We start from the raw sequence: 24237 nt of genomic DNA, 5'->3' as shown, positions 1-24237 counted from the left end.
TGCAAGAGGGTATTAATGAATTATTTTTCTCGAACAAAAAATGTTTTGAAGTAAAATTATTAAATTGCAGAATTATTTATGTATTTCAAATAAAGGAACTATGTAATCGCTGTGAGAATCAACTTTTGAATAGAGGTCCGAAGGACCGAGAGTCTTATACCGTTTGAATCAGTTCGCTTAGTTGTGTTAGTGACTGTGTGAAAGACTAGTTCCGAAATGACATATTTATACGTGTAAAATAATTCAAACCGTGATATGAACAAAATAATAAAATCAATTAGTATTTCGATCGAAATAAATGAAAAACTCACTCGGAATGGAAATACACGAAACTCTACCTGTTAGAAGGTTTTGTTATTTTAAGAACAAATTAACGGATTAATGAGTGCGGTTCAAAATAAAATATAATCAATAATTAACCATAGTACTAAAGAAACAAATTAGAATAGTAACTTAAACTGCCATAGTTAGATTCATTACACTCTATTTGTACTACCGTCAATCATATGTATTAAAAAAAAATTTTTTTGTTCTGTGTTATAACATGCAGATCATCCAAATTTATTTCCATTGGTATGATCGATGCCTTGCTATCCTCGTCAGCTGATTGTTCATTTATATATTTTTCACAAATGTGTCGCATTAGAAAGAGAAAAGTTGGTGCTTCGCATATCGCGTTCTCTCTGACAGCAACCTAGGACCACCTGAAAAGTGTTGACTTATGACCACTACCGTTTTTTACACTTTTCAATCTGTTACGCACTAAACACAGAATTGAGTCAAAATCGGTTATATCAATCGAAAGCTTCCCAAGAAACAAATGCACCTAGTGTTATAAAATATCTAGTATATTTACATGCTAGAGCCACTTCAGTAAAATCGAAGAAAATTAAATCTCTGATACACAAATAATTTCAACTGCACTGACTCTGTCCAACGGAAACCTTTATGATAATTGTTAAGTTAGGTTAGGTAGAGCTAACACCCACGCTATATCTGAGAAACGCTGGAATTGCGACTTAGACCACAGTGGGAAGTTTGGGCCTCCCTCCTCTAGTAAGAAAAAATCGGTGAAATATTGCTGATTTTCGAACATCAGTAAAAAGTATCATTCACCGATCGATCGGTAGAGCTGAGCTGAGACTCATTTCTTCATAATTTTATACTGAATTATTTATCACTCCATACTGCAGTTTGAGGACATTTACATAAAAATTGTAAATACACGAGATTGGTAAGCTATAGAGCATTACTGCTATTTTGGTCGGTTTGGATTAAAACCTGGTAAAATATCATCTTTGGTCCCACAAAATCGATTTATTGAAGTGTGCTCGGAAAAACATTGGGCTTACTGCCCAAAACATGGAAAATATTCAGATATCGAAGACTACATATCCTTCTGAAATCATTATTAGCTTTTCAATTTCAGTAAATTATGTAATTATCCAAAATTTAATTTGTGCTGATGATGATCGCTAGAAAGCATATTAGCAAGTATATTAGTAAAATAAAAGTTTACCATTTGTATTTTTTATCCTCATGTTTACCGGAATCAATTAAAATTCAACGCAGCTTTTATAGATTTTACGATGAATTATTCTTTTGCTTGGGATTTACTACCAAAAATTTTCTGACGAAAAATGATTTCCACTTCGAGTCACTGAAATTCTAAACGTAGCGAAATACTTAACGATTTCTTTAAACTCGACATTTGATTTTCTAGTTGGGAAAGAGTTGTACAAGCAATCTATTGGGTTGTAGACACAGCCTAAATATATTCTATGCATGGCTAGATTACAGGAAAAGGCTTCTGTGTTTCCGTTAAAGAGACTTAAAAAAGTTCTTTGAAGAATCCCTTAGAAATGCATACGTTTGAAATAAAGATATAACTAGAAATAAAAATGCAAGGAAAAAAAGAAATTGCCCGTTTCAGAAAACTTGATTTTTTTCTGAGTAGGGTTCCGATTCGTAAAGAAAATAACACCAGTATTATGCACAATTATGACGTAATCTGATTTTTCAGAGCCGAAACAAAGATATTTCATCAGATTTTATCATAATTTGTTGATTGGTAGTCGCGTAATCCTCAAAATAACGTGGTAGCTCCACAAATGAAATGATTATTAGTACAATAACCCTATGTAAGATGGATGCATTTCTATAGCCATAAATTTTTATATTTTATTAGTCTGGATTATTCTAAACATAAAATATAGTCAACACAAAAATTTTACATGATAGGCTCATGCAAATGCAATTCTTCATGTAAAAACAGGTCTTGAGACCAGATAACAAATTGCATCGTTCAAAAAGATTAAATAATAATATCAACGAATTCCTAGTTCAATAAAATATAATCAGTTGTTCAAATAGATAAATAGTTCGTCTTTCCGCAAAAATAATACTTATGCATGTGAAAGATTAATTCAATCAACCTTTCACTACACACCTTCTGAGCAAACACCGTAAAGTACAGCGGTAGAATACTTTTTCGTCCGCAGCTGTAAAGTACTTTTTCATCCGCAGTAGAGTACATTTTTGTCCGCAGTAGAATACTTTTTTTTCGTTGGCGGTAGGAAGCTACAGCACATTTTTTAAATCTACGGGAGTTTCAAGCAGCAGTACAAGACCGTACCGACGACACGACCTGCCACTCGTCCATCAAAACTGTATCGCAAATTTAAGTACCCCTCAGTAACTCGTAATGTCAAAACGAAATCACTTATAAAAAGCACGGATGTGTAATGTCAGAGACATAACTGGATGTCGTGAATATGAATAAAACTGACACGATTTACACTTTCGAATTCGAATTGATAGTGGCTCGATTGTGTGAATTGCGAAACTTTTCCCTTTTTCACTACTAAAATTTTCAACGATTTTTGACGTCGATTATCTCATTTCGGATTAGCGTATTTCATTGAAAGAAACTATCAAGATCTGTACAGGATTCATTTCTGCCTTTTTAGAAGGACCAAACTGTGGAATATTCTACGATATTTAGCACAGTTCGGAACATTTATCTCGAACGATTTTCGCACAGCGAAAAGTGCAGGAAGCAAATCAAATTATTTTGGATTTTCACTAAACTGATGATTTCTACCTTCGATTTGCGAAGAAGTAATCTTAATTTAGATAACATTTAGAGCCCTTAGAACGGCTGATTTTATATAATGTTGTCCACTTTTCGGTTTTTGTTTTCTTTCTCTCCAATGCAAACCACCAGCAGCTGATGCAATCGTTCTTGCTTGAATTGAAACTAGCTTTGCGTACAAAACCGACACATTCGCTCGCTGTGCTAAATGATGCGAAACTGGTTTAATGCGTCTTCTCGCCTTGACGACCAGAAGGCAAATGAGAACTACGACCTGAGCGTTTGAGGTTTTTAACCACGCAGAAGGTGCGCTCTCCGATGCTGCTGTTTGAATACGTCTTTTCGCCCCGACGTCTGCTTCCATCCAATGCACAAGAAGAAATGATCGATTTTCGACCACGGTTCCCCTTTTATAACGTTCAGTTGAAGATATGTGCCTGACTACCTCAAAATCGTCGTCCTTGCGCAAAAACCCAAGCAAATGTAGAGTTTTTCGCGTTGTTTTAAAATTTTCAGAAAACCTAATTTTTGAGTTGTTTGTGGTTATCTCACACTGTTCAAAATATTATCCTAAATTCCTGATCATATTTTTGATGAAACAGTGAAAGAATTATGTTGCTGCCATTAATAAAAGTCGAGATATTCACGATTAAGTTCTGCCCATTCTTCCATATGGCTAATTTTGAAAAGGCGCCCCATAGTAAAGTAAGTCGTATTCACGACAAAATGTTGAAACTGGCAACACATACTGATAAATTATTGATTTTTAATGATAGCTACCATGGTTACGATTTATGGAAGACATGTAGAATGTAAATAAATGTAAAAATTATTTGGTTAATGTTTGCATAGAATTAATTCGAAGTATTTCCGTCCGACCGAAATTAGCTTTCTATTAAGGGAGTCAAGCAAGGCCACAGCTGAATTAGAATGCACACTGAAGGTGCCAATCCTGAAACTGATAGCGAATATGACAAAATTGATATTGTACTGTTGCAGAGAAATCCTAGTGCTTGATTCGGATAAAGATTATGTAGAAAACGGAACTATTCTGAACAAGATTAAAATGAATAAAATGAAAAAAATGAACAAGATTACATAAATAGTATAGCCATATTATCAGTGCAATCTGAACGTGGATGTAAATCATGAAATAAATTTAACTATTTTACTAACATGAATGGGTATACATTCCCAATTCCATATTTATTCGTAGCTCTCCAAAAACTTTGAATCTTTTTGGTATGATGATACCAAAAAATAGTTATTTTATGTTAAGTATTGAAACAAAAGATTATATTTTATTACATGTTATTTTAGTACTTTTGAGAAACATATTTTCTGCTCACCTAAGCTGTTTATTGAGTTCCGTCATGCTTATGACTACAGTGTCATCTACTTGGTAGTTCGAAAGCGTAAGAAGTAAAATGGCGGTACTTGGTTGAAACTAGATTGTTCTTGTTTTTTTGCGAATATATACATATTTGAAAACATCTCTCGCCAGGGCCAATGGAGAACTTTTCAGATTCGCTTCGTTGACTCCATACACTCTACCGATAGAAATAAGTTACCTTTTTTATTTATTCTCGATCCAATCAGACTTTACGTACCTGATATACAAACCCATTTCCATATTCCGGGATCTCTTTTTCAAATTGTTTGTTTATTTATTCTGGGGCAAGGGGCAAATCACTCTAAACTCTAGACAATCTCATACTAATAAACTCAAGTAATTCCAAAATCATCTTCTCTAATCTCATTTAATCCCAACTACCCACTTGTACTCGGCGGGCAGATTCCCTCCAGACGGTTGGCTATGTCTGCCAGCCATTTTTGCCGGAATTCTGCCAGCAGAAGTGTAAACGGGGCAATACGGCGAGATAATGAGGCAATTTCGCCTGAACAATTTTGACAGCAACCGGAATGCAGCCAGTCTTCTGACGGTTGCCAGAATTCCTCACAAGCGGGTAGTCTAGATAAGTTTGGGTAATTTAAAACCAATCCAACCTAGTTTTGCCTAATCTTGTTTGAAGTGTATCTGTCATTCGAGCTCCCACGCAGAGATGCCATTTATACAGATTTATCTGTATTATACAGATTTTTACATACGCATGCAGATTTAATACAGAGTACAGATTTTATACAGATTTTTCAAATTAAATACAAATTTATACAGATACCATAAAAAGTCAAAAAGAAATAATGAAACTTTTCCGTCTGAGCGTGTTTGATTGCCCATATTAAAACGAAAAATTTTTCGTGCAGTTGTTTAATGATGAACGCCGAAATACATTTATATCATAATTTGAAACCAATTTGAACTGATGTTCAAGGAAGTCATGGCGTCATGGAACTTTATTGTCAGACTGAAAAGTTGTATGACCTGACTTGACGTTGCGTATTGGGCGTTTGAATTCCATGCTTGAATTCCAAGTCATCATTTTCAAACTAAAAAAGTATATGGACTTAAAATTCAATTGTGGTTGATAACAAAAACAATGAAATTTCGTCGTTGAATGTTCTTGTCAGTGCGGTAAGGACTTACGATATAAAGGAATGCTCCTTGCATCTGCCATTCTATAACAATAATCTAATGGAATAACATCTTTAAAAATCATTTTATATCCGAAATTTCCTTTCATTAGTGAATACAGATAAATACAGATTATTATACAAAGCAATACAGATTTTCTATGAAAATATCTGGCATCTCTGCTCCCACGTTTACAGCTTTTTATGTCAAAATAATGCTTTTCCAGATCTCGGCTAAACTTCTCTAATCCCATTCTAATCCAGCGAGATCCCTGCTAAACTTTTTTACTCCCGGTAAAACTTGTTTGAGTTCAGACAAAGTTTAGAGTGATTTGCCCCTTGTTCTGGGGTCATGGTAACTAGCTCGAAGCAACTTAAACAGTGTTGCTCGATAAGATTATTTTTATCGTTATCAAGGGGTCGCTGAATTTATGGTAACTGGTGTTAATCGTGGTACTCCCGGTAAAACTTGTTTGAGTTCAGACAAAGTTTAGAGTGATTTGCCCCTTGTTCTGGGGTCATGGTAACGAGCTCGAAGCAACTTAAACAGTGTTGCTCGATAAGATTATTTTTATCGTTATCACATTTTCGCTGAATTTATGGTAACTGGTGGTAAATCGGCAACGGACAATTTTAATGCTAATTTTCCTTCGCAGTGCCTGGTCGTGTCGTCGGCCGTACCATCAAGAAAAGGTAGAATCAAGTAAAGCAAAATTTGTTTCTACCTGTACCGTTCTGATCGTTGCTGGTACTCTCTCTGCGGTAAATGTACCATCAAGCAGTTGTAGCAGGCTATAGAATTTTGAATGTGTAGAACGTACAAGGACAAATGTATTCTACCGCTACCGTTTGCATTCCTGGGTGATAAATGCCCAGTACCGGAGCAGTTGAAACAACGCAAAACGGAATCGGAAGGATTGCTGGGAATTGCTACGGTTTTTGAAGTTTTATTAACACTTGTAGCTTCTTAAAACGGATCAGAGAACATCTCTCGAAATTGTGTATACGAGCCAATTGTTTAAGTTGAGAAATCGTTGTAGACGAGTACATCACGGCAATATTTGCGGAACGATTACGGAAACCATCGATAAATACAGGGTCCGCCATGTAACTTTTTTTTAAACATGCAATAAAACACAAACGGTTCATCCGATTTCAAAATTTATTTTTTCATATTAAAGTACAATCCTTCCGGTTAATTGTGGAATATAATTTTATTCAAATGGCTGCCTCGACTGGCCTTGCAGTACACCATACGGTCGGTCCAGTTTTTTAGTTTAGCTTTATATCAGCTATGGCTGCACGAATGTTGTCCTTCAAGGCTTGAATTGTCTCTGGCTTGTCCACATAACACTTATCTTTGACAGCCTTCTAAAGATGAAAGTCTAACGGCGTTAAATCACAGCTCCGAGGAGGCCAAACGACATCCGAATTTCGACTGATAATTCGATCTTCGAAGACTGTGCGCAGAAGATCGATCGTAGCGTTGGCTGTGTGGCATGGAGCGCCGTCTTGTTGGAACCAAATGGTGTCCAAGTCTTTCTTTTCAAGTAACGGGAAGAATGCTAATCATGTCGCGGTAGCGCTCGCCATTGATCATGGCGGCGGCACTTACCTCATTTTTGAAGAAAAATGGCTCAATGATGCCGCCAGACCAAAATTAGCACCAAACCGTCACTCTCTGAGGATGCATCGGCTTCTCCATGATAACGTGCGGGTTTTCCGTCCCCCAGATGCGACAATATTGCTTATTAACAGACCCGCCGAGATGAAAATGTGCCTCATCCGAGAAGATGATTTTTTGGCAAAAATCGGCGTCTTCTTCAAGCTGATCGCAAGCCCAGTTGGCACTATTTTCACGCGTTTCTCAACCGTATACACAACAATTTTCGTTAAGCGGAAGGATAAAATTTCTGTCAAATCAGAAGTGAAATTTAGGTTACCAATGTCGAAATAACCGCTAGTTCAAAAAAATGTTAGATGGCGGACCCTCTAGATGTACTATCAGCGCTTCGTCGATATTTGCTCTCGAAACTATTTCTTCAATTTTCAGAATGTAACCCATCACTGATGTTTTCGACATCTGAAATGCTGTTTTACGAAGCTTGTCGATAAGTTCAGCTACTCATTGCCGTTTCAACCTTCTGAGCGAACGGACGTGATATGGATTTACTGCGAAAGCATTGAAAACCAGTGCCGTGTGTGATAAAGTAATCGGACGATCGAAACGATATTGTGTAATAGACAATCGTGCTTTTTCCTTGAGAGGTTTTTTTGCACATTATACACTGGAGCAGTGCATTATTGTGAGCGTGCCTTATTGTGAGCGGTCGATCGAAACGGTACCGTTAATCGGTTATTGTTTCGGCCAATCAAAAGTAAAGTCAAATTGTAAGTAGCAAATACTTTACGTCTGCTCAGCGGTTTATGTTGAACCGTTAGATGGCGTTAGCAGTTCAACATAAACTGCTGACGCACTGATAAGCTGAATGCGAAACGTAAAAATGAAAACTAGTCATGTGCACTTTAGCACAAAACGATACACATGAGGTGCCAAACCCCTAAATGACTACCATCAAAAGTATTGATAGAATACGTCCAGACAAGCTCAGGGTTCTGTTTACCAGCTCAAAACAGGCTAATGAGCTTGTTCAAAAGGATCCTCGCTCGCAAAGTAGAAATCGACGGTGTGGTCACCGATTCGAGTTTGACTTGCGAGAACGTTCGCACGTTTAAGTACGGGATGGGCTGTTTTAAGCATCCCTCACTTAAGAATGTCAAGATACTGGATTGCAAGCGATTGCATTCAGTATCGATCGCCGGGGATGGAACAAAGTCCTATCCCCAATCAGACTCTTATCGTGTGACCTTCGCCGGCTCTGCTTGACCAACTACATCCTCTTGGACCGGGTTCGTTTGCCTGTTCGCCTATTCGTACCCCGAGTAATGAATTGTACTAATTGCAAACAACTGGGGCATACAGCTACCCATTGCAGCAATAAGCCACGTTGTGCTAACTATGGGAAAGCTCATGCGGACGGCTCTTGCGGTAAGGATGCTGAAAAGTGTCTCTACTGTAAGGAGGGTTCGCATGACCTCTCTGATTGTCCCGCTTACAAACTGCGAGGAGATTGGATGAAGCGTTCCCTGAAGGAACACTCCAAGCGTTCCTTTGCCGAGATGCTTAAAAGTGCCACCCCTCCTAAACAGACAACGAACCCATATGCCTGCTTGTCAACTGACGAGAGCGATTCTGACGACCCTTTAGAAGGTCCATCTTCGGCGGTCCCTCATAGCTGTAGGGAAAGAATAAATGAATTCTCTCATAAGCTACCTAGTAAGAGTTCGAAGGTGTCTTCTGAAGGGCTTCGAAAAGTTACAGCTATCGGGAATCGGGACAAACCACCGAAGCAAAAAGCTCCTGGTCTCGGAAATCTCAATTCCGAGATGGAATTCCCACCACTTCCAGGGACTGCAAAATCCCCAAGCGTCTCTGAAAATTTACCAGAGAACCAGCTAGGTGCTGGACTTATCAAGTTCTCTTATGTTGTGGACTAGATTTTTACAACTTTCAATATTTCTGACCCTCTTAGAAGCATCTTAATTGCTTTCATACCAACAGTAAAAACATATGAAGCAGTTGACTGTAAATTGGCCCCTTCTCTCAGCGATTGTATCCTTCGATGGCTAAATCATCCACCGAGGTCACGGAACTAATCACTGTTTTACAGTGGAATTGCAGAAGTATCAACCCAAAAATAGATTCTTTCAAATTTCTAGTGAATAATCTGAAATGTGACGCATTTGCATTGTGCGAAACTTGGCTAACTTCTGAAATATCCTTAAAGTTCCACGATTTTAACATTATTCGCCTGGATCGAGATGATCCCTACGGAGGAGTACTTTTGGGGATCAAAAAGTGCTATTCTTTTTATCGAATTAACCTCCCCTCGATACCAGGTATTGAAGTTGTCGCATGTCATGTTACAATCAAAGGTAAGGACGTTTGCATTGCTTCCATCTATGTTATATTCCCCCAAGAGCCTCGGTTGGGTATAAGCGGCTCAGTGATATCATTGAGCTCCTTCCTGCATTGACGTTGGTTTTAGGAGGCTTTAGCTCACAGAGTACGGGATGGGGCTGTCTTCTCGACGATAACAGATCAGCTATGATCTATGATATTTGCGACAACTTCAATATGACAATCTTGAATACGGGAGAAATGACACGGATTTCTGCACCACCAGCAAGTCCAAGTGCGCTGGACATTGCTACCTTTGCTCGACATTGCTACGGTTGAATTGCACGTGGGAGGTAATTCCTGATCCCCACGGTAGCGATCATCTACCGATCGTAATCTCAATCACCAGCGGCTCAAAACCATCGAAGACAATCAATGTTTCGTATGACCTCACACGAAATATTGATTGGAGTAGCTATGCGACCGCGATATCTGAGAAACTTAAAAGAACTCAACAACTTCCTCTGGAGGAAGAGAACACGTTTTTGGCTGGCTTGATTCTTGACACCGCGACTCAAGCTCAAACGAAACGTGTACCCGGCGCGAAAACTAACATCCGTCCTCCCAACCCGTGGTGGTACAAAGAGTGCTCAAAGTTAAACGCAGAGAGAGCCTCCGCGTATAAAATATTCAGAAAAAATGGATCACCTGATAATTACCGGAATTACGCGGCGTTAGACGTTAAAATTAGGAACTTGATTAGAGCCAAGAAACGCAGTTACTGGCGTCGGTTCGTAGACGGCTTAACGAAAGAAACATCTATGAGCACTGTTTGCAACGCAGCCCGACGAATGCGCAATCATAACATCACGAATGAAAGCGAGGAATATTCCAACCGCTGGATATTCGATTTCGCTAAAAAAGTATGCCCAGACTCTGTTCCGGAACAGAAGATCACCCGCGCCGCAACACCAAATACAAACGAAACACCGTTTTCGATGGTAGAGCTCTCACTTGAACTCTTGTCATGTAACAATAGAGTCCCGGGGCTAGACAGAATTAAATTCAACTTGTTGAAAAATCTGTCTGACCCCGTCAAAAGCCGCTTGTTGAGTTTATTCAATAAGTTCCTTGAGGACAATATTGTTCCACATGACTGGAGACAAGTGAAAGTGATCGCCATTCAGAAAGCAGGAAAACCAGCCTCCGATCAAAAATTCGTATCGGGCGATTGCTATGCTTTCCTGTATCCGGAAGTTGTTCGAAAAAATGATTCTCTTCCGTCTAGACAATTGGGTCGAAACTAATGGTTTGCTTTCAGATACACAATTTGGTTTCCTTAGGGGCAAAGGAACGAACGATTGTCTTGCGTTGCTCTCACCAGATATTCAAATGGCATTTGCCCGTAAAAAACAAATGGCATCAGTTTTCCTTGACATCAAGGGGGCTTTTGATTCAGTTTCTATAAATATACTATCTGCGAAGCTGCACCAGCATGGTCTTTCACCAGTTTTTAACAACAACTTTTTATACAATATATTGTTCGAGAAACACATGTATTTCGCGCATGGGTGATTTATCGACAACACGATTCAGCTACATGGGTCTTCCTCAGGGCTCATGCTTAAGCCCCCTTTAATACAATTTTTACGTAAACAGTATTGATCAATGTATCAACACATCTTGCACGCTAAGACAACTTGCCGACGACAGCGTTGTGTCTGTTACAGGACCCAAAGCTGTCGATCTCCAAGGACCATTACAGACACCCTCGACAACTTGTCGACATGGGCTCTTCAAATGGGTATCGAGTTCTCTACGGAGAAAACTGAGCTGGTTGTATTTTCGAGGAAGCGAGAACCAGCACAATTACAGCTTCAACTAAGGGTTGAAACCATAGCTCAGGTCTTCACATTTAAATATCTGGGCACTTGGGGGTGTCACATTAGGTATCTGAAACAAAAATGCCAGCAGAGAATCAACTTTCTTCGTACAATAACCGGATCATGGTGGGGTGCCCACCAAGGAGACCTGATCAGGTTGTACCAAACAACGATATTGTCCGTTATGGAATATGGATGCTTCTGCTTCCGATCCGCCGCGAACACCCAATTCATTAAACTGGAAAGAATTCAGTATCGTTGTTTGCGTATTGCCTTGGGTTGCATGCAATCGACTCATACGATGAGCCTTGAAGTGCTGGCGGACGTTCTTCCATTGAAAAACCGGTTCTGGGATCTCATATATCGTTTGCTTATTCGATGCGACATTTTGAATCCTCTGGTGATTGAAAACTTTGGAAGGTTATTTGAGCTTAATTCTCAAACCACTTTTATGTCATTGCATTTTGATTACATAGCTTAGAATATTAATCCTTCTTCGGTTGCTTCCAACCGTGCTCATTCCTTGGATACTTTTGATTCTTCTGTGTTTTTCGAGACATCCATGAAAGAAGAGATTCATGGAATTCCGGATCACCACGACGTTGGTTCAGGGGGATGAACGTGAGTCGTGATTTTATTCGTGTTATGTCACGGCTCATGTCAAATCACTATACATTCAACGCACATCTCCGGCGTATTGGGATCGTGGAGAGCGGGCTCCGCACCTGTGGCGACGGTTATCAGGACATCGAGCATGTCGTGTGGTCGTGCGTAGAGTATCGCGACGCCAGGTCGAAGCTACAGGAATCCCTCAGGGCCCGAGGTAGACCGCCTGAGGTTCCGGTTCGGGATGTGTTGGCAAGTCGGGATAGTTCATATATGCTTCTCATATATCATTACCTTAAACACATTAATGTACAAGTGTAATCTGTTACATCTTGCTTAGAAAGTTCCTCCTATTTATCGACGTTGTTTCAACTGTGGCTAAGAATAATTTTCACCTGCAGGTTCGATACTAACTTCCGCCGATTATCCCGATTCCTCATATGTCCACCATCTTCATCGGAACTAACAAGATCTTTTTGCTGTCACTAACCTTTTCGTTTCCCCCCTCCCCGTCTCTTCATCATTTCGATGTCAACTAATTAGATCTCTGTCGTTTTTAGACATTTCGTTGCCATATCGCCTTTTTACTCCATTTTCGCCAATATTTACTTCTCTGTATATTTTTTTCTTATTCTTTTCCGTAACATCACTATCATCGCCCACGGAAGGCCGTTCTAGTCTATCAACAGCATGCGGGCCACCCGCCGGGTATTCGTAGCCTGGGGGTGTTTCTCGCGGATCCACACGGACCGAAGGACTTGACTTGAAGCAAAATTATTTTATCAATGATTCTTGTTCCTTTGACTATAAACAAGAGAATGTTATAGCTATTCAAAGACCGAGGAAACTAGTCTCTGACCACAGCTCGTTTCAGTCGGTTTCATTGACTTCTTGAAAATTCTTGGATAAAATGATTCTGCTTTGTCAATATAAAATAATATTATTAAAACAAATTGGTTTTCAGATATAGAATTTGGCTTCTTTGTCGGCGCTCAATAGAAATTCAAATGTTATTTCTCATTGGATTCATTTTCCTGAAATCACTACCTGAACCAAGACGCACAAACACGATTTCTCATCTGTTTTAAGTAGGTGCCTGAACTGCAGATGTATACAAGAATGGGTAGATCTTAATCGTGGATTTCTCTTGTCCCCAGCAGTATGAAACAACCACAGATAACTCAAAACTACAGTTTTTTTTTTAATTTTGATTTCAATGAGTGTTTATTAGAACAGCTCATGACACTTGTTTGTCTTCCTCCTGCTCGAACGACGGTTTTTATGCTGTGAGCAACATTGAAATTTCAGGTTTCAACTCAGTAGATAAATATGTAAAAATTGACTAGTTTCATTCATTCTAGACTGCACTGTTGACTTTTAATATCAGTAAATTATTTTATAAAGAATTTCTTAATTTTTTTCCATTGAATTCGTGCCGTGTGACTTCTTCAGTCAAACCATTTATTACTAGTTTTTACCCTGTTTAATTGATTTGTGTGTTAGAACAAGTGTTTCGTGAATTCATTTGGACTTCGGTCGGCAGGAGAAGCAGTCGGCAATGAAAGCAGCCTTTTTGCGTGGTATAAAGACTCAAACGCTCAAATCGTGCTTTCAATCGAACTTCGACCGTCGGGGAGAGAATTTAGTTACAAAACTATGTTTCAGGAACTTAGTTCCAGAATATAGGTTTAGAATTCAGAACCTGCATGTTGGAACTGAATTCAGTTTCGAAACTATAGTTCAAAACTAAAGAATTCTGAGCCTGTTCTACTTCTAAATTTAGTTCTTGAACTCCGGTCCAGTCCCTTATTCCTGAATTCTTCGAATCGGTTTTTTAGAACCATCAACATATTGTGATCACTCTAGAGAGAACACAGTTGAAGTGCGTAAAATAGTTCGCACTGTCCTTTATGATGCAATAATAGCTCTAGGATTGAGAAGTAAAATTTCTCGTACTGCCGTTCTGCTTCAATAACCGCTCCAGAAATATTTATTGAGAAATATAATTCCTCGTGTTTTCGTCTTGCTGTTGTGACTGCTTCAGACAGAAAAAAAAGTTGGAGTGCGTCAAATGTTTTGCACTGCACGTCGTGCTGCGTGAACTGCTCCAGAAAGAATGATGAAACAATTTCAACCGTTAATTTTATCTTTATATCGGTGCAGTTTGCTGATTGCCATGACAACATGTTCTGATTAACTCGTGAAAACAATTCAAACTGATTTTACAATAGTGTACTATTGGAAAACAATTCCACTTTTACTTTGCACATTTTAGTTAAAAGTTTACGAATGGATTGGTTGAACAATAAATTCCATCAACAAATGAAGTAGTTACATTCGTTCAAAATCATGACATAAATAGGTAACGCGGCTATTGTAGCATGTAGATACAAACCATTTCATGCTATCCCATTTACAACACATATTCAAATCAACGTAATAACCTTAATAATCGAATATTTTTTTTTAGTTTCTGAATGTTCTTGCATTATGTATATTGTCGGTGATTATCAGAACAAATAATTATCACCTTTTACTCGACGATGTAAATGATGACGATAATGGAAACGAATCAATCGCTCCAATATTACCCACGCCTCTAAGCAAAGTCGATCCTCCTTATGCTTACCGTGACCATTTTCAGCAAACTGGGCTACGCAACAGTAACTTAATTTATTTATAAATTATAGAGAATACATATTATGGATTTTACATTTTTCACAGATGATGCTGATATGAGTGGTCTGGTGTTCTTGTGCATGATTGCAGTAACACTTATGTTAATATATGGTGCTGTTAAAGGAAAACCTTCGCATTTGTTACCGTTTTTCTGTTTGCAGATTTTTGACTTCGCTATTGTTACGTGAGTATTAGATTTATCAAAATTGTAGCAGTAAAATAAAGCATTTACATTTAAGCTGTATCAATACAATACTCCAATGGAATAAACTAAAGTATCTCAACCGGCGCGTAGTGGAATGACTGCCTACAAATTATGACCAAGCCAACAAATTTTCCTTAATTAACTAAAATACACTAAACAAGAGTAATTTTAGGCGCTGAGTCATTTTGCATAAAATTATGCGTATTTGTATACATTACTATTTTTAATATCTGTGGGTTTGTTTATGCTATTTATATAAATACTTTTTAATTTTGATAAACACGGTTTGCCTTTCTCTGCTAAAGGTACTCAAATTGCTGGAAAAACCGAGTCTCAGAGACGCATAGTGTTATATACCCTTCGACTCAACTCGACGAGCTCGGAAAATATGTGTAAGTGCATGTGCGTGCACCCTTCAACGATATTTTTTATCGCCCAATTTTCTCAGAGATAGCTGAACCGATTATAACAAGCTTAGGCTCATTTGAAAGGTACTGATGGGCCATTGATGAAGTTCGAAGATCAAATCGCTGTCATTTTTGGTTCCGGAGATATAATAATACAAGTGACGTAACCGACAAAGTGCGTTGTTTTTTACCTTTCTCATTTAGAAAGGTTATTCAAACGATTAGTAAAAATGGGCCCGGAGGCACAAGCGTCATATACAATTTGACTCAGTTCGTTGAGCTGAGCAATGTCTGTGCGTTTATATGTTTGTGTTAAATAATCTCAAAAGGTTTTCTCGGAGATGGATAGACCGATTTTTCTAAACTCAGATTCAAATGAAAGGTCTCGTGGTCCCATACACACGGAACGACCGAAATTAGCTCTGCGCCTAATTCGTATTACTGTTTTTGAATTAGTTGATTTTAACAACAAAATTTCCAAAATAACTATAAAATTAGTTAAAATTGAGAATTTATCTGCTGAAAAAAACTCTTATTTTTAGAGAATGTGTTTAGTTGGCGAATATTCTGGACACAAACCAGCAATATTTCAATCCATCACGAAATTCTCATTGACAACTAATTTTGTTTTTAAAATCAGAAAACTTTTTTCTATTTATCTATCACCAGTTTATTAGCCACAAAATTCATGAGAAGTGTCAAAACAATCCATTAAAAAGCTAAAAAGTCTTGTTGGAACTGCTTACAAATTGTTTAGATGTTTTACGCATGTGTTAAGATATATCCATATACAAATTTCTAAACCAGTATGTAAAAATGACGTAAACTGTTAGTGGAAAGTGTATTTATTCAGAATTTGTGCGCATTTGAAGGGATTGTGCGTAATAATGTTTTTACGCGGAACAGTGGTGTGAGTTTCGAAGGTTGCACTCTAATTGTACATGTCAAATGGTGTTTTTTGTATCTTCCAACCTTGAGTCGATTCCAACCGCGAGTGAGAGAGTCGATTTCGCGAAGTCGAATGAAGAAAACAGCGTTTTAGAAGAAAATTTTCTAAAAAAGTTTGTGTTTCGTTTACGTCTTTTTCTCCATTACAACATCGTATTTATACCTACCAATATAGAAAAGACAACCGCGACTGAAATTTTTTTCGGTAGTAGTGTGCCATCTAGTGGCTAGTAGTCATTACGGCGTTATTTAGTCGACAGAGCGCCATATAGCTGCAAATTGCAGAAACCAATTCAACCATTTATGTTGGTTGAAAACAACGTTTTATTTCTCTAATTCAACTAAAAAATTAGTTGAATGGATATGAAGTGTGCCTTAGCTAAAAAATGACAATTGGTGAATTCAACTAAAAAAATAGCCATTTCAATAAATATTTTATTATTATCAAGGAAATTAGAATTAAGAAACCTAAATTAGCAAAAGTAAGACTTTTTTAGTTGTCTCAAAAAATAACTAACTAAAATCAGAAAATCAACTAATTTTTTCGCCAAAATGCTGATATCGGTCTTTCCGTACAGAATTCCTGAATTTCATTCATTCCGGTTTCGGGATTATAGGGTAAAGTGTGTTAAACATTTTATATCATCTCTCATCACAAATGGTCGACGAGCTCGTATACTTGGGCTCACTGATGACTGTCGATAGTGACACCAGCAGAGATATTCAGAAACGAATCTGTTCACAAATCGTGCTTACTTTTGATTGCGCAGGACGCTTCGATCGAGCAAAATTTGCCGTTGTACGAAGTTAACTCTCTACCAAACGCTGATTAGACCGGTTATCCTCTACGAGCACCAGTCTTGGACAATGCTTGTGGAGGATCAACGTGCACTGGGTGTTTTTGAACAGAAGGTGTTGCGAACCATCTTTGGCGAAGTGCGGTACGTGAAGAAGGCGAATATTTTAACTGAAACTCATCTTCAACCTGAAATATCTTTTTTTATTTCTAATTGCCGAATCCACCAGCTCGACAGGACAACTAGCAGAGGAGGGGGAGTTGACATCGCCATCAAACGATTCATTCAGCACAGACTTCTGCTTGCCTTTAAATTGCAACTTATAGAAGCCATCGGAATTGAGATTACAACGACGATGGGATCCATCATTATCATTGCAGCGTACTGCCCCAAACAAACCAATCTTCGAGATGGTACGTGTACGTCATTGAAGCGAGATCCGGCTATGCTCATTCGATGACAGAACAAATTCATCATTGCTGAGAATCTGAACGCACGGCATGAGCTGTGGGGAAACAAAAAACAGATTCGAAACTGATTCGTGCTTGCCGAAGACTACGAAACTCAACAGTACAACATCCTCGCTCCGTATCAACCGCTTTTTCGATTTTCCAAATCGTCATAGACAGCTCTCCGGTTGTCCAACGAGCTCTCCTCCTACCACTTTCTAGTAATAATCACGTTGGGATCTTAACCAGAAACAGTGCCTATTCAACCTCGAAGGAACTATTATCGCACCGATTTGGTCCAATTTCAACAAATCGCCGAGCAACTTATTAATATCGATTTGTCACTAGATTTTCCGATGGAAATCTAACTGGCATTCTATATAAGAAGACCTCTTATAACAACTTAACTAGGATAATCCAGGAAAGCATAACTGAACTTCGCAACAGGAACTTCCAGCATAAACTTCGACAAATTCTCCCACATTCAAAGTCCTTCTGGCCCTTAACGAAGGTACTTAAGAAAAAACCAAAGCCTATTCCCCTCTGATGTCACCCCAGCCGTAGCTGAAAGAATACCTTTAATCACACCAGTAGAGAAGGCAAATGCGCTAGGCCAGCAATTTATGTGTTCTCACAATTTAGGACATTGTTAGTCCACACGAAAGAGCCGTTGCTGATAACGTAGCTGAGGTTGACCAATCAGACAGCTTGGTTCCTGAGGAAAGTATAGTCACTGTAAATAAGCTGATGGCTATTGAGACAATTTTTAAAAATATGAAGGTTTCGACAACACTTTCAAATTTGATCTGAAACATTGGAGTATTCGCTCATTGTTTTCTTAGCTTAAATTTTTAACAGGTTCTGGGAGCTTGGGTGCTTCTCTTCAATGTGAAAAATGTGGTCGCATGCCGAACTTTTAATAACGACAGAAACATACGGAAATGTGTGTATAAGTATGTGTATGTTTGTATTTATGCATGTATATATGTATGTATGTGTGTGCATGTATATAAGTTAAGATAAGAAAGAATACAATAAAGGGATATGACGAAAACCGTTTCGAAGCTGATTCAAAGAAAACCGACAATAGTGGGAGCTAAAATATAAATTTCATAAGTACCTATTTCAGTATTATTATTATTGTTATTATTATTTATTATTAATATTATTATTATTATTATTATTATTATTATTATTATTATTATTATTATTATTATTATTATTATTATTATTATTATTATTATTATTATTATTATTATTATTATTATTATTATTATTATTATTATTATTATTATTATTATTATTATTATTATTATTATTATTATTATTATTATTATTATTATTATTATTATTATTATTATTATTATTATTATTATTATTTATTATTATTATTATCGAAATATCTTACTGCTTGTGAAACCAACTCAAAATGAAAGGATTATGTTCCAGATCGGGTTTATTAACTGATTGTACAATATGTTCATTTAAACAGTTTCATTTCCAGTTATCTCTCAACAAATATAACTGCTGTGAAACATGTCAAACAAGAAATTTGTTGCATATCATACAAGCAAAATGTGCTTTTTCAATCACACAATCGTTGCGGAAAGAGAGTTAAGAAACCCAATACAAGAACACTGTTTGCTACTTGGGTATACATATATATGAAATTGGTAACACAGCTGTAACGGTTGGATACGATACTTTTGGTTGTCTATATCAAATCTATTTTTGCGGTGTTTTTTTTACTTGTTTGAGTGTTAAAGATGATAACGTTGAGGAATTAAAAGTGTGTTTAAAGTTTATAAAAGTGCATGCTGCAGGCATTTTTCTAAATATTCTTCGTGTAACTAATTCATTCATCGATCTTTGACGTGAATATGATTCTATTACTTACGAGACGGGCGAATAACGTTGAACTATTCACTGCACGAAAGAGAGAGGGGTGAAAATGAATAAGCAATAATCTTAGAGAACCCCAATATACTAATACATTCTTCGCTGCTGGTATACATCGTGCATGCTCGTTTTATACATTCGTTTGTCATTCGGTAATTTACTTTACTCTTAGAATTGGTTCGAATTGTGTCACTGCGATGATCGTTGGATTCCATTCTTCGCGGAGCATTCTTCATCTAATAAATTTATCATATCTCGTGAGGTAGCAGCAATGGGAGAGTGCTGGGATATGGTTCATCACATACACATAAGACTATGGTAATAATGCAGGGGGAAACGTTTTTATTTGCTTGTTTCAAAGACAGCACGAACGATCATCGCGAATAAGTTTTGACATTCAGTAAAAACCATTCAAGCGAAGAGGTTGTATTTCGATTGTACTGGCTCGTGAGTTAACGGCTGCTACCGAGACAATTCTAAGCTTCAGGTGATTAAACTGCTCATAGCAAAGGCAATATTCGGGGTGTTTCCCGACTGGAAAGCTAGCAACGAAGGCCATCCCGTTCATACGAGGTGTAGAGACACAGAGGTGCAAGAGCATAGAAGTGACGAGTCATAGAGGTGCTATCGCATAAAGGTGCGAAGACGAAGGGGCGCAAAGGCACAGAGGTGCTAAAGCAACCCAGTGCTGATCTACCAGGTACCAGAATTTGTACGCTGCATAGGATCGAAAGAGACGACATATATCGCGAGGTGCCACACTGCAAGCATCACATTTGATCGCCACCAAGAGCAAAAGCACTGTACCTGTGGTCAGGTACATGCAGGACACCAAGTTCAGTGGTGTCCATAACGACGGCAGAGCAACCGAGATAGCAGAAAAAGACTGAACACTGCCAATTGGAAACAGCAGAAGACTGCCAATTGGAAATCGTTGGATGAGCTTCACGTCGTTCTTTACGATAGAGGAACAGAGACAACAGCAACAAGGTAGATTTAATTTAATTTATTTTTTTATTTTTCTTATAACTGAAATTTTACTAAACATAAGTTTTCATTTTGATATTAATAATTTACAAAAAAAAGTTGATGTAATAGATGATCTCATGGAAGATCATCCGAATCCGATTCCGGATACTAGTGAGAGCATAAATACTCCGAGGGCTAAACATTATCCACAGGGTACCACTGGGCCATGGATAGTCTATCTTCGAAAAAAAGAAAAGATTTTAAATTTGATGCAAATTACAAAGGATTTGACATCACATTTTCTGAAGTTAAAGAAATATGTAAAGTTAATAGAGATAAAATTCGAATTGTTGTCTACGACTTGAAACAGGCAAACGATGTTGTAACCTGTAAATTATTTGCTGTTGAGTATAGAGTTTACATTCCATAGAATGAGGTGGAAATTGACGGTGTTGTGACTAAAGCAAGTCTGACAGCCGATGATTTACTTAAAAATGGAGTTGGTCGTTTTAAAAACTCCATGCTTAAGGGAGTTAAGATACTCGAGTGCAAGCAATTGTATTCAGCGTCTATTGTCGATGGAAAAAAGTCTTATCGTTTCTCAGATTCGTTTCGAGTAACATTTGCCGGATCTGCGTTGCCCAGCCATGTCTATATCGATCAAATTCGTCTTCCTGTTCGGCTTTTCGTACCGCACGTTATGAATTGCACGAACTGCAAAAAATTCGGGCATACAGCTACTTACTGTAGTAATAAGTCCAAATGAATCAAATGTTAAGGGCCTCATAAGGATAATCTTTGCGATAAAGATGTTGAAAAATGTGTTTATTGTGGGGAGAGTCTTCATGATGATCCTTGCGCATAGAAGTTTAAGTTGCGTAAAGACAAAATGAAGTTTAAGTTGCGTAAAGACAAAATGAAGCTTTCTTTAAAAGCACGGTCTAAGCGCACATATGTGGAAATGCTTAAAACGGTCATACATGTCTCCCCTTTGAAAACCGAAAACGGTTTTTCAAATCTTGCGGAGCCAGAGGAATCTGACTCTGACGGAAATAGTGAAGATACCTCGTTTGTCACTCCTCAAGGGTCTGTTAAGAGGAGATTACCAAACCACAAAATACCGAAAAAGATATCTAAAATTACACCTTCGTCCTGTTAAAGCTAAAAAGCCAAATTTAAAACCAAAAACTGTGCCTCCTGGTTGGTCAAATTCACAAACCAATCCAGTGGGCTCCGTTTCACATTCACCAACAGGATTACTGAAGTTTTCGGAAATTGTAGAATGCATTTTCGCAGCATTCAATATTTCTGAACCTCTAAAGACGATCATAACGTCATTCCTTCCAATAGCTAGAACTTTTTTGAAACAGTTCTCAGCTCAATGGCCAGCTCTCTTAAGTTTTGTATCATTTGACGGATAATTCATCATCCGCCGCAAATGATTCAATCACTGTCCTGCAGTGGAATTGTCGAAGCATTATGCCAAAACTTGATTCATTTAAAGTTTTGTTGCATAGTCAAAAATGTGATGTATTTGCTTTGTGCGAAACATGGCTTACATCAAACATAGCCTTAAATTTTAATGACTTTAACATTATACGTCTCGATAGAGACTCCCCGTATGGCGGAGTACTTTTAGGAATTAAGAAATGTTATTCCTTTTATAAATTAAGCATTCCATCTACTTCTAGTACAGAAGTTGTTGCTTGTCAAATAAACATTAAAGAAAAAGATATTTGCATTGCTTCGGTATATTACCTCCAAGAGCTCAAGTTGGACAGCGACAGCTTAATGAAATTGTTGAAGCCCTTTCTGCTCCACGTTTGATTTTAGGAGATTTCAATTCGCACGGGATGATGTGGGTTTCCGTTTACAATGATAGCAGATTATCTCTAATATATAATATTTGCGACAATTTTAGCATGACAGTACTAAATATGGGTAGTATGACACGGATCCCAAGACCTCCTGCACGTCCAAGTGCATTCGATCTATCTCTTTGCTCGACTTCAATTCGACTAGATTGCACCTGGAAAGTATTTCCTGATTTACACGGTAGCGATCATTTACCAATCATCATCTTAATTAGCAGTAACAAAAGCATTGCTAATTCAGTTAATATTGCATACTATTTGACAAAAAATATTGACTGGATTAAATGCCAAAGTAATATTTCAAGTGTCTTAACTTCAATGGAAGAGCTCCCCCCACTTGAAGAATATGACTTCCTCGTTTGTTCGATTCTGGAGGCCGCAGAACAAGCCCAAACCAAACGATGTTCTTGGTCCACCGTCTAACAGAAGGCCCTCAAACCCTTGGTGGGACAAAGAGTGCTCAGATGCTAAGCACGCGAAACAAAATGCTTTCAAGACGTTTTTAAAACGAGCAGGAGGAACTCCTCAGAATTTTGAAAAATTCTTGACTCTAGAAACCAAGTACAAGAGCATACTACGGGCCAAGAAATGTAGCTATTGGAGACATTTTGTCGAAGGTTTGTCAAGAGAAACCTCAATGAGCACTCTTTGGAATACGGCCAGACGAATGAGGAATCGTAACGTAGGAAATGAGAGTGAGGAATACTCGAACCGATGTATATTTGATTTTGCGAGGAAAGTTTGTCCAGATTCTGTTCCTACGCATAGCAATTATTAGGGAACCTTATCCGAATAATGGTCATTTTTCAATGATGGAATTTTATATAGCACTCATGTCTTGTAACAATAACGCTCCTGGGTTGGACAGAATTAAATTCAACTTGGTGAAGAATCTGCTCGACCTCGCAAAAAGACGTTTGTTGGAATTATTCAACAAGTTTCTTGAGCAAAATATTGTTCCACCTGAGCATTTGATTCAGTTTACATTGATGTTCTTTCAGTCAAGCTCCACCAACATGGACTCCCAGCGGTTATAAATAATTATTTGCACAACCTTTTGTCAGAGAAGTGCATGTATTTTTCACATGCCGATTTGACAACAATCAGAATTAGCTACATGAGTCTCCCGCAAAGCTCATGCCCCAGTCCGCTCCTTTATAATTTTTACGTGAATGACATTGACAGCTATCTAGTAACCCCATGTACACTAAGACAATTGGCAGATGATGGCGTAGTTTCAGTTACTGAACCAAAAGCTATTGATCTGCAAAAACCATTGCAAGATACCTTAGATAACTTGTCCGTTTGGGCTATTCATCTGGGTATCGAATTCTCTGCGAAGAAAACAGAGCTGGTCGTCTTTTCAAGAAAGCATGATCCCGCGCAGCTTCATATGATGGGAAGAATGATCCAACAGGTTTTGACTTTCAAATACCTTGGGTGTGGTTTGATTCCAAATGCACGTGGGGAGGATAACAAAATGCCAACAAGGAGTAAATTTTCTTCAACAATAACAGGATCTTGGTGGGGTGCTCATCCGTAAGATCCAATAAAATTGTATCAGACAACGATACTTTCAGTGATGGAATATGGATGCGTTTGCTTTCGTTCCGCTGGACACATCCATGCAGCGCGAAGTGCGTGGAATCCCGGAACACCTACGATCGTTGGAAATCCCAAAAATATTTACAAGTAAGTTCAGACATATTGACTCTGAGAAAATATTTTACACGGACGGATCACGAATTGAAGAGGCTACTGGGTTTGGTATATTCAACAATAATGTTTCGGTCTCATTTAGGCTTCAAGAACCTGCATCTGTTTATATAGCAGAGTTAGCAGCAGTTCATTATAGTTTGAGTGTAATCATCACATTATCTCCAAACCATTAATTTCTTTTCACAGATAGTCTGAGTGCAATTAAAGCCATTCGC

At 38.0% G+C, this 24237-nt stretch overlaps 1 protein-coding gene across 4 annotated transcripts in view; it reads left to right on the top strand.

Moving 5' to 3' along the window:
* The window catches only part of LOC131432819 (lysosomal-associated transmembrane protein 4B), a 290680-nt gene that overhangs the window by 114043 nt on the left and 152400 nt on the right, over positions 1–24237 (top strand). For all 4 annotated transcript variants that reach the window (XR_009229971.1, XM_058599353.1, XM_058599354.1 and 1 more), the window contains exons 4-5: positions 14547–14739; positions 14801–14939. Coding sequence is in view for 3 of the 4 variants with exons in the window: in XM_058599353.1 (XP_058455336.1) it covers positions 14547–14739; positions 14801–14939 (332 nt within the window). In the remaining variant the exon portion in view is untranslated. The remainder of the gene's footprint in view (positions 1–14546; positions 14740–14800; positions 14940–24237) is intronic.

The sequence above is a fragment of the Malaya genurostris genome, chromosome 2, assembly GCF_030247185.1.
Source record: "Malaya genurostris strain Urasoe2022 chromosome 2, Malgen_1.1, whole genome shotgun sequence".
Taxonomy (NCBI): Eukaryota; Metazoa; Arthropoda; class Insecta; order Diptera; family Culicidae; genus Malaya; species Malaya genurostris.
This window is presented reverse-complemented; position numbering and strand designations above follow the sequence as displayed.